The 12,311-nt window shown below is 38.3% G+C and overlaps 1 protein-coding gene across 1 annotated transcript in view; it reads left to right on the forward strand.

Annotated features, from left to right (window-relative positions):
- The window catches only part of CATSPERE (catsper channel auxiliary subunit epsilon), a 136,136-nt gene that overhangs the window by 98,682 nt on the left and 25,143 nt on the right, over positions 1 to 12,311 (forward strand). The window contains exons 14-19 of the mRNA XM_029933340.1: positions 1,409 to 1,467; positions 3,604 to 3,679; positions 5,110 to 5,162; positions 7,288 to 7,335; positions 7,733 to 7,766; positions 7,831 to 7,910. Coding sequence (XP_029789200.1) covers positions 1,409 to 1,467; positions 3,604 to 3,679; positions 5,110 to 5,162; positions 7,288 to 7,335; positions 7,733 to 7,766; positions 7,831 to 7,910 — 350 coding nt within the window. The remainder of the gene's footprint in view (positions 1 to 1,408; positions 1,468 to 3,603; positions 3,680 to 5,109; positions 5,163 to 7,287; positions 7,336 to 7,732; positions 7,767 to 7,830; positions 7,911 to 12,311) is intronic.

Raw genomic sequence — 12,311 nt, forward strand, 5'->3', positions numbered from 1 at the left:
TGAACATGAACTAGATTTATTTTTAGTGTTATGACATCCACAGCCTTCAACTTTATCACAAGAGATTGCTTATTTCATTTAATACCATTTAGTGCCCAAGATCCAAGATATGAATAAATAAACTTTGTCTCAGAAGTAACATTTTTTGCAGAGGTTAGTTTAGAGGTTCAATGTCTGTGTTCTAATCATACTAGATTAGCCAGAGCCAAATTGATATCCCTGAGGATAGGTATAAATATATATAAAACAAAGAAGTACCACCAAAAAGGTAATTTTGGGATATAGTGATTATAGTTACCATATTTTAAAAACACACAGCTTATGGGGCTTCTGGGTGGCTCAGTTGGTTGAGCATCCAGCTTCAGTTCAAGTCATGATCCTACAGTTTGTGTGTTCGAGCCCCAGGACAGGCTCCATGCTGACAGCTCAGAGCCTGGAACCTACTTCAGATTCTGTGTCTCCCTCTCTCTCTCTGCCTCTCCTCTGCTTGCTCTCTCTCTCCTAAAAATAAATAAATGTTAAAAAATTTTTAATAAAATAAAAATAAAAATATGAAGCTTATAATTTTTTGCCTCTAAATTCATACATGTTCTATAACTGGATTTATTCTGAAAAGGCAGAAACCTTCTGGAATTCTGAACATTGAAATGAATCATGCCCCAGGTGGAAGAAAATAGCAAGGACATAAACACAAGGCAAATAGACTTTTTTTTAATGTTTTATTTACTTTGAGAGACAGAGACAGAGCATGAACAAAGGAGGGGCAGAGAGAGAAACGGGGACCAAAGAATCTGAAGCAGGCTCCAGGCTCTGAGCTGTCAGCACAGAGCCTGACATGGGGCTCAAACTCACAAACCGTGAGATCCTGACCCGAGCTGAAGTCAGATGCTTAACCGACTGAGCCACCCAGGTGCCCCACAAATAGACTTTTTTTAAATTAGTCATAAACAAGAGAAGAAGGTTCAGGCAAATAACTCCTCAGAGTCCCAAAAATTATGGACAACATTATATTTGTAATTATTTTAAAAACCTCAAAGAAGAAATAAAAAGGTCCAGAGACAAGATTATTAGGAACAGGAAAAGGCTGGCTGCATATCAGGAATGAAATGAAAAATTATAAATTGAAATGGGAATATTGCAGTGACAAAAGTAAATGAGGAGGGAGAAAGAAGCAATAGAAATAAAGGGACTGTGGTAAAATGCAATTAGAAGAGAAAATAAGAAAAATGTAACAAAGGAAATCTAACATGTACATAATGGAGTTTCTAAGTTAGAAAAGAAAAGAAATGGGGAAAATGCTAAATATATTTTTTCTTACCTAAAGAAAGTTTCAAATCTGCCTTCAAAGTATTCATTGTCCCCATTCCCACTTTTCCTGTTTTAAATAAACTCTCATTTTCTTTTCCAGGCAATAACATTTTTTCAAACTATAAATTATGAAGCTGTAGATGATTACTTCAAGCTACAGTAAGTATGGCTTTTAAAAGAACCTATTTGGTATGAAATGTGCTATCGAGGCTATTGGTTTCTAGGTATTCTTTTACTTAAATGGCCTCATATCACTTTAAATATCCAGATTTAAAATTCTTTTGAATGTCTAATTTAAATAGTAATGTGAAATTACTATTCTGTATAAAAATGTAAAATACTCCTTGTAATGAAATGAAACCTATCAAGGTTTTCATTCATCCAACTGAAGATGCAAAAAATTAGCTATTTCTTAATTCAATAATTTTCTAGCATGTTTTATCATTCATTCCCATCCCAAAGTCTTTACACACTGTCCTTGAGCAGACTAGAACTATAATATCCAAAGTCTTTGAGTAGAATCAGAGAAAACACCATCATTTACTCTTCTTGGAATAGGTAGGACTTGAGCACATAATTTCTAGAGGAAACAACTAATCTGGAATTGTGTCTTAAAGCATTTCTATGGTCATCACTATGTCCTGACTCAATATATTCTCTGGAAAAACAGCACTGCTACTTCAAGTGAGCTTGAGTACCTAGTCTACACCAAGCACTTTCTAGGTGTTCAAAATACATGGTGAGCAAAAAAGAGAGTAGAGCTGTCATGGGACATATCTCTTGTGGGAAAAGAGAAATAACAAGTCATCAAATAAAGAAGCAAGGCGATTTCAAATAGTTTTACATGTTATTAAGGAAAGAAACAGAATAAAGTGGTAGAGAGTGACCAGGAAGGGGAGGGAGAAAAGGCTGCTTTAGAAACAGTATTCAGGGAGGTTCCAATCATCCCTCACCCTCTCACCCACCAACTTTTCTCCTGCTCCTTCTACCGTTATGTGTTCCTTGGGGTATTTTTGGTTTTCTGAACATTTGCTCAGAATTCTGTGGCCATAGAATACAAATCAAACTGTCCAGGATACTTGAGGTCAGTCCAAGACTTGCGGAAAAAGTACCAAAACCTTTGAAATCAGCTGTGGCAGGAAAATAAAATCCATAAGAAAAATTGTATAGAAAACTATAAATGCAGGAGTGTCTGGGTGGCTCAGTTGGTTAAGCTCAGGTCATAATCTCATGGTTCGTGGGATCAAGCCCCATGTCGGACTCTGCACTGACAGCATGGAGACTGCTTGGGAGTCACTCTGCCCCTCCCCCACTCACATTTTTTCTCTCTGTCTCTCTCTGTCACTCAAAAAAAACCTTAGAAAATTATAGAAGCAGTATTTATTATAGTGTCCTTCACAGATCTATGGTATATTACTGTATTTAATCAAATCAAAGTGTCCATCGTCTTGGAACACAAACCATAAATGACACAGTTAAAATTATAAGATGCTTCCTGATTTCAATGAGAAAAGAAAACATATATCTTAGAATTAATGTAATATGGCACAGTGATTTACAAATATAAAAATGTGCCATTCGTATCCTAACTTATTTATTTACATTTTATACCTAATATCTGATTAAAAATGAATATTAAAATGTGATGCATGTTAGAAGAAACAGAACCTTTGTGTGTGGCTAGTTTGTTTTTCCCAAGTTATTTCAAAAAGTAAAAACCTTACCAGGGTGGAATATAAATAAGACTTTCCAAAAACTCTGCGATTTTTGGTCCTTCCCAGTTTCTCCAAGGACAAAAGATTCTCATGTGCTTCATCACCTCGCCACTTAATCTCACTTTTGCTTCCAGTCAGGTCATATTCTGTGGCCTACTGTGGCTAGGGAAACCAATGTCATACCTTACTCTTTACTGCTCCCGAAGGGTTGGGAGGAACAGATCTGTCAAGGCGAGAGAACGAACAAACAGGGCGGCTGTGACCTTCTGGTCCCATCAGAGAGCAGGACGAGGTGTCGCCAGCACGGCCCCCTCCTCTAGGGTCTGGGGGTGTTTATAAAACAGGGGCCAACATGCTGACAGCTGCGCATTTTGATTTCCCACCTGGCGACCCTCTGCTGGCCACCGCGAGGTGTCACGACTCTCCGGAGTGACCGTGGGCACAGCGGCCCTAGCAGAGGCCTCGAGCCGTCACCAGCACGCCCTCCTAGGCCTCCAGCCTTCCTCCTGGGGCGCAGCCATCTGCGGGCATCGGGCTGCCCCCCGGGACCCACGCTCACTGCCCGCGCGGTCTCTCCTAGGCAGGAGAACACGGGACTTCTGCTTATTCACATCAGGCCCAGCGCGTCCGCGAGAATGTGTCCCATCGCCCAGAAGGTAAGCGACTTGGGCAGGCCCAAACCCCCACCTCAACAACGGTAGTCCTGGTGGGGAACTGAGTGACCCACACAGCACCGCTCCTTCCTGCATCGGTGACTCTCTCTGTCGGGAAGAGAACAGGGATCAGGACTCTGCGAACGGATCACAGCTCTGCCTTCCGTGGGTTTAGCATCGAAAGTGAGATACATAAACACATACAAAACGGTAAAGTGATTCGTTTAGGACAAATAAAACTGTATAAAGGAAAAACAACGGAAGTTGGGCATGCTCTGCCAGAGAAGACAGCTGGTCAGGTCTACTTTGATCCTACTCTTTATTCAAAAAAGTGAGTCATGTCTTCATTCCAGAAAAAATGGGTCCGGTACCTTTGTTTCTTTGTCTTAGTCTGTGCTAGGTAACCACCACTGTCCCTGAAGACTAAAAGGCAGACTCTTCCAGAGGGGTAAACAAAAGCTAGCTATCAAATAGCCCAGAACAGTGGGCTGTTTTGAATGCCCTAAAGGGACCATTGAAGAATAAGTAGAAATTGAGCAAGCCGGTGGAAAGGGGATCCCAGGAAGCTACATACACCGCAGCACGGCACCGGGAAATAACAACAGGGTGTTCAGGTGACCAGAAGCACTAAGAAATGGAACACAAATTCTTCACCACCACCACCTCTTCTGAGTCAGTTCTAACTCCCAGGGATGCCTCCTCTCTTTATTCCCTCCCAGCCTAGTTAACAATCAAGAGACATATATTGAGTACCTACTATATACCAGGAATAACACAAGAATCCCTACAAGAAGGATTCCAAAGTACATGGAATAATAGTCCCTGCACATCAGAACCCAGCACAAGCTCAAGATCAGCCCCACTCTGGGGTCGGGAGTTTTAGAGCTTTTTCCCGATTTGCCTTGTGGAAATATGCAGCATACGGAACATGTTTAAGACAGAAAGTAAGTGTCTAGATCGCACCTAGGATGCCTGGGGTGGGGTGGCAGGGCAGACAGCAATGAGGAAGGTACCCGGGAGCCGGGTTGAAACTGGACTAGGCATCCTGGTCAGGGAAGAATAAGGTCTCTAAAAGAAATCAAATTAATAGCTAGATGTATTATAGAAACCTACCACCTGAGCCACGTGCAGGCTGGAGGAACAGAGTTGATGATCATGGTCGTAGAGGGACTGGTAAATAAAAGCTGAGGTCTGGTCAGTTCTCTGAGACACTGATGTCAGGAAGCAGAGTACTAACCTTTGGGCCACAGTATGGGCAACAGGAAACAAAGACAGAGGGGAAAATGTGATCAGAAAGAAGGAGTAAGCAGCACAGAACAGTATAATAAACCCTACATTTAAAAGGTTATATTATTTCAAATCTAAAATGTAATTGGTTTTAACTCATGGGAATTAGAACCGCTGATCTCACCACTTGAACTGCTTTGTTTTAGGTGTTCCAAATAGCCGCTGGCTGTGACCCTAGTAAACGCATCGCTGTGAAAGGGCAAGTATATTTGCATTTGACCTGTCTTACTCTTTACATTTTAAAACAAATGAGAAACTGCACCATAATTACTGGTGGTACTATCAGCCTACTAGCCAATACGTTCTTTATAAAATCCAAAGTTGAGTTGACATTGGCATCCAAAACTTGAATTGACAGTTTGTCCGAACTAAATTTGTTTGAACTGCTCGCCAAGTCAAATCTTACCTCTGAATCGCACAAACAGGTAAAAAGAATTAACCTCTCTCCCTATGACCAGCCTTTTCCTCTGTCTTCCCTTTTAATAATGCAGTTCCCAGCTTTCTCCATTCACTCTCTCAGCTTTTCAGCCTCCACCTCATTCCCAGGGAAGTGAGAGGCAGAAACTCTTAGAGACATTTTCCGTCCTGCTCAAATCAGTCATAATCCCACCTCTGTCAGAGAATCGCTTACATCCACATCAGAGAAGCCTCACTTTCCTGCACCATTTCCCATGGGAAGCTTTTTTTTTTTTAGAGCAAACCTCAGAGAACCATCAGTGCTTCCTCCAGAGAACCCCAAGGTGGTGTGACTTTAATTGATCTTCCTGTGATTCACGATGAAACATGCTGGATTTTGTCATCCACTGGCCAAAACTCTCTTCTATATGGGAGAGACTCACAGTCAGCATGCACAGTCCCTTCGGCTGAGATAAAGGGTGTACTTGACACAAGAAGGTGCTGCTCTCCTGTGGTTAGGAGAAGGGGTGAGCGGGGAACCAGTGGCTCTTACCTGAGCCTATTTATGAAACAACTTGCTCTCATCCAAACACCTGTCTATTCACCTGCCATTCCATTAATCTTTGGAGTATGGAATTATAATAATTGGTTGCTGGATTGGTGATTAAGTATTCTTATTTCATTCAGCAAGGAATTTGCATTTCCCATAACTCCTGTTATAGGAAACACGATGGCTAACTGATTCATACAGTATAGAGCATCCTGCTTCTGGGATGGTCCACGTCCTTGCTCCTTAGAGAATGGTCAGTGGACCAGCACTGGCATCACTGTTCCCAGTGAATATATTATATAAATATATAATAAATTCCTTTATTAGAAATGCAGAATCTCTGGCCTTGTTCCACACCTGCTGAGACAGAACCTCTATTTTAACTAAATTTACAGGAGATTAACAAGAGCATTAAATTTTGAGAAAAACTGCTCCAAGTAATGTTACCAAAATCAATTCCCAGTACTACTTGAACACAGTACTCCTGCATGCAGATTTCCTTCTTCAGTGAAGTGCAGCTTGAATCAGTCTGTTTCTGGGAGTGTCTACATAGCAATTGTCAGATAGCTGGTTGTTCACCAGACCTACCTGGAAAGCATGTTTGAAAAACAGAGATTTCAGAACCTTATTCCAAGCCTCTTAGTCAATGACCCACTGCTCTGGAACCCAAAAAATGACCCTCAGATCTTGAATTCAGGTTGTATTGGGCCTAAGGTTTTCACAGTCATGAAAGGAGACCTATGGAGTTCAAGGTGCCCATGACAGGAGAGATATCCATGATGCAGGGCATCTCATGGGGTCTATTTTTTCAGGGCAGGAGATGGTTTAGACTTCCAATATCTCTCTAAATACAGTGGTGAATAAGGTTCCTTCTGAGTTACTCCCTTGCTAGAAGTAGCCAGCAAAAATGGTCAAATCAATAATTTAACTTACTGAAAATTTTATCATTTTATAGACCATGAAAGCCTATGTCTGCATGAATCCTAATGGAAATTATGTGATTCCTTAAACTAGCTCCTTTCCTGTACAACCGAGTCTCCAGTAACAATTTAGGAATCTGTGTTTTTAAAAATATATGTGGAATAAAATAGTCCAAAGAAATTTATCTTATTTTGATAGATTTTCAATGAATTCTTCACATGTATCAAATATAGATAAAGCAGTATATTTCAAATTCTGATGTCCTCGGAAACATTTATGAAGCTGATTTTTTAACATAGAAATGTGAGGGCCATACACCAACCTCAGGATTCTAATTTAGTAAGTGATAATTCTGTGATATTCTCAAGTTTGAGAATCACTGAGTTAAATGATTAAATGTTTGTTTAAATATATAAAGAATGATATTACAACTTCATTATGTTTTACGTTTTTGTAGATTTAATAAAGAATGTCTTCAGCATGATTTCTATTACAATATTGAAAAGTAAGAAATATTTTTAACATAAACACTGAGTTTTATATTAATATAAAACCAATAATTTAGAATCAAGTAGTATTATTCCTATTAACATCAATCTTTTCTAAAACATGCTTTCATTGCTATGAATTTACCTCTAGGCATTGCTTTTGCTGCAACTCACAAATTTTGATAAGTTGTGTTTATATTTTCATTTACTTCAAAATGTTTTAAAATTTCTCTTAAAATTTCCTCTTAGACCCATGAGTTATTTAGAAGTATGTTGTTTCATCTCCACACAGTTGGGTAGTATTTTGTAATTAGGTTTCTCTATTTAACTTTTGTAATATCTCCTTACCTAAACAAAGTAAGGTTTTTGAAAAGAGGAAATAAAGATAAGTAATGAAAAATTATTTTTTTACAGGTCATATTTGAGGAATAAACCATCTAAAAACTTGGTAAGAAAACTATAATTTTATCAATCAGACAAATATAGAAAATAAATCATTTTTCCTTTTCTAGCGAGTAAAATATAACTGGAAAGAATATGGCTGCCCATTGAGACTTGATTTTGGAGCAAAGTTTCACCCTGAGATTCAACTGTAAGTATATTCTTACTAAAATTTTTTACTTACATTGAGCATTTCAAAATGAAAGTATGAAAACAAAGCTAACTCATCAGGCACTTAAATATTTTTGAGCACCCAATATATGCAACTCTAGGTTTTCAAGACTAGTTATACAAAGTTGGACCGCCCATGATGCCTGCCTATTGAGGGAACTAATAATTTCACTGCTGAGACATAGTGGACAAGATAACTGAGGCCTTTCTCAGGCATGCAGATGATCTCTCCACCCTTGCATTACTCTGTCTCCCCCCAAGCTCTGACCAGCACCCCTGCCTGTTTGATAGGAACTACCTTCCCCAGGTGACATATGACTTTTCTTTCCATGGGCCAACAATAACTGAAAGCTTGCAAGGAAACAAACTATATTACTGATAAGGGATGGTACCTTGGGGAGATTTGAAAAATATCTCTAACTTATTTCTTAACAATATTTTATAATAAGAACAAAATGCTTAAACTTTTGCAAGTACTTTTATATTACTTTGCTTGTATCTTTGATTTTATTCTTGATTTACGATTATAAGTAGGCTCCACATACAACATGGCGCTCAAATTCATGACCCTCAGATCAAGACCTGAGCTGAGGTCAAGAGTCTGATCTTAACTGACTGAGCCACCCAGGGGCCCTAAGATTATAAAAGTGATGCAGCTTGTTGCAAACTTTAAAATATGGAAAAACATAAGATCTAAATGACTCATTTTCTAAATATTTCTTTTGCCATCATAAACAAAATGGTGGTGAATATTGGCTTACATACATGTTTGGACCAGTCCAGATATGCCATTAGGAAAAATTACTGGAAATGAAACTTCTATGTGTAAGATATCAAAATTTTAGTCAAGGCTTCCAGCTTTAGGGTTTGGGGGACTTCTTAGGCTAGAGACAGCTTCTGGGATCTCTCAGGGTGGGTAGGTGTGGCATAGTGAATCAGGTGCTCCAACTGAGTTTTGCAATGGGAGCTTTCCTTGCTGGGACCCAGAAGTCTTGTGCCATCATGTCCAGCCTACCATTCCCCACCCATGGCAGTTCTAAGATTCTGTGCTGTACCCTGTACATCATTGTCCTACAGTCCCTCTGGCCTGGGTCCTCTGAGCTATCAGGCCATTCTGCTATCTTCTTAAGTTGTGTTCTTCTAGACATCTAATGATGCCACTGCTTTTCCTGAGAATGCTTGAAACTCCTTCCACCATTGAGGCCTCATTTTTCTCTTTGTTTGTTTGGCTTTGTTTTTGTAAGATTTTATTTTAATTCCAGTCAGTTAACATACAGTGTTACATTAGTTTCAGATGTACAATACAGTGATTTGATAATCATCTTGTGCTCATTATGATAAGTGTGCTCATTAATGCCCATCACCTATCTCTCCCATTATTTCCACCTCCATACCCTCTGGTAGCCATCAGATTGTACTCTATAATTAAGAATTTGTTTATTGATTTGTCTTTGTTTCTTTCCCTTTCTTGTTTGTTTCGTTTTTTAAATTCCACATATGAGTGAAATCAGATGGTATCCTTATTCCTCTAACTGACTTACTTCACTTACCATTATACTCTCTGATTCCATCCATGTCATTGCAAATGGCGAGATTTCATTCTTTTTTTATGGCTGAATAATATTCCATCATATTTATATGTATATACATATATATAGTCTTTACTCATTTTTTATTCATTCATCAATCAATGGGCACTTGGGCTGTTTCCATATTTTGGCTATTGTAAATAATGCTGATATAAACATAGGCATGCACGTATCCCTTTGAATTAGTGTTCTTATATTCTCTGAGAATATACCCAGTAGTAAAATTGCTGGATTGTAACATACTTCTATTTTTAATTTTTTTAAGTATCTCCACACTCTTTTCCACAGTAGCTGCACTAGTTTGCATTTCAACCAACAGTGCACAAGTGTTCCTTTTCCTCTACACCTTCACCAACACCTGTTGTTTCTTGTGTTGTTGATTTTAGCCATTCTGATAGGTGTGAAATGATACCTCATTGTAGCTTTAATTTGAATTTCCTTGATGATGACTGATGATGAGAGTCTTTTCATGTGTCTGGGGGTCATCTGAATGTCTTCTTTGGGGAAATGTCTGTTCATGTATTCTGCCCATTTGTAATTGGATTATTTGGTTTTGGGGTATTGAGTTTTATAAATTATTTATATATTCTGAGTACTAGCCCTTTATCAGATATGTCATTTGCAAATCTTTTCTCCCATTCTGTGGATTGCCTTTTAGTTTTGTCAATTATTTCCTTGTCTGTGCAAAAACTTTTTATTTTGATGTAGTCCCAATAGTTTATTTTTGCTTTTGTTTCCTTTGCCTCAGGAGACATATGTAGAAAGAAAGTATTACAGCCAATGTCAAAGAAGTTACTGCCTATATTCTCTTCTAGGACTTTTATGGTTTCTAGGACATTTAGGTCTTTAATCCATTTTGAATTTATTGTTGTGTGTGGTATAAGAAAGTGGTCCAGTTTCATTCTTTAGCATGTTGCTGTCCAGTTTTCCCAACAAAAACTGTTGTTGAAGAGACTGTCTTTCCCATTGGGTATTCTTTCCTGCTTTATCGAAGAATAATTGACCAAATAATTGTGGGCTTATTTCTTAGTTTTCTATATGTCTATTTTTGTGCCAGTACCATACTGTTTGGGTTACTATAGCTTTGTAATATAATTTAAAGTCTGGAATTATGATGCCTCCAGCTTTGCTTTGCTTTTTCAAGATTGCTTTGGCTATTAGGGATCTTTTGTATGTCCATGAAAATTTTAGAGTTATTTGTTTTAGTTCTGTGAAACATGTTATTGGTATTTTGGTAGGGATTGCATTAAATGTGTAGATTGCTTTGGGTAGTATAGACATTTTAACAATATTTTTTCTTCCAATCCATGAGCATGGGATGTCTTTCCATTTATTTGTGTCCACTTCAATTTCTTTCATCAGTGTTTTATAGTTTTCAGAGTACAGTTCTTTTTATCTCTTTGGTTAGCTTTATTCCTAGGTATCTTATTATTGTGGATGCAATTAAAATTTTTTTTAATGTTTTTATTTTTGAGAGAGAAAGAGAGAGGACAGCATGAGCAGGGGAGGGGAAGAGAGAGAGAGGGAGACACAGAATCTGAAGCAGGCACCAGGCTCTGAGCTGTCAGCACAGAGTCCAACTTGGGGTTCGAACCCACGAACTGTGAAATCATGACCTGAGCCAAAGTTGGCCGCTTAACCAACTGAGTCACCCAGGCGCTCCCCCCAAAAAAGTTTAAGGGTTATTTATGTTTGAGAGACATAGAAAGACAGAGCACAAGCAGGGGAGGGGCAGAGAGAGAATGAGACACAGAATCCGAAGCAGGCTCCAGGCGCTGAACTATCAGCACATAGCTTGACATGGGGCTTGAACTCACAAACCATGAGATCATGACCTGAACCAAAGTCAGACACTTAACCAACTGAGCAACCCAGGCACCCCTGAGGGTGCAATTATAAATGGTATTGTTTTCTTAATTTCTCTTTTGTTACCTCATTATTGGTGTATAGACATGCAATAGATTTCTGTACATTGATTTTGTTCCTGTGACTTCGGTGAATTCTTTTTATCAGTTCCAGCAGTTTTTGGTGGTACCTTTCAAGTTTTCTATACATAGTATCAGGTCACCTGCTAATAGTGAAAGTTTTACTTCTTCCTTACCAGTTTGAATTCCTTTTATGTCTTTTTGTTGTCTGACTTCTGTGGCTAGTACTTCCAGTACTATATTAAATAAAAGTGGTGAGAATAAACATCCTTGTCCTGTTTCTGACTATTCTCATAAATATTGCATGAGATACTAACTAACTAAAAATGTTTTTTAATGAGGAAATAAATGTTTGGTAGAATTCACCTGTGTAACCATCTGGTCCTGGATTTCTCTTTTTTTGGAAATATTTTGATTACTGACTCAATTTCTTTGCTGATTATTCATCTGCTCAAATTTTCTATTTTCTCCTGTTTCAGTTTTGGTAGCTTATATGTTTCTAGGCATTTGTTCATTTCTTCTATGTTGTCCAATTTGTTGCCATATAGCTTTTTCATAATATTCTCTTATAAATTGTTTGCATTTCTGTGGTGGTATTGTTACTTCTCCTCTCTTGTTTGTGATTTTATTTATTTGGGTTCCCTCTCTCTCTCTCTCTCTCTCTCTCTCTCTCTCTCTCTCTCTCTCTCTCTCCCCCTGATAAGTCTGGCTAGAGGTTTTCCAATTTTATTGATTTTTTTCAAATAGCCAGCTCTTCGTTTCATTGAACTGTTTTATTGATTTTTCCATTTCTATAACACTTATTTATGCCCTCATCTTTATTATTTCCTTCCTTCTGCTGGTTTTAGGTTTTGTTTGTTGTCTTAT

Source organism: Suricata suricatta, chromosome 3 (assembly GCF_006229205.1).
Source record: "Suricata suricatta isolate VVHF042 chromosome 3, meerkat_22Aug2017_6uvM2_HiC, whole genome shotgun sequence".
Lineage (NCBI taxonomy): Eukaryota > Metazoa > Chordata > Mammalia > Carnivora > Herpestidae > Suricata > Suricata suricatta.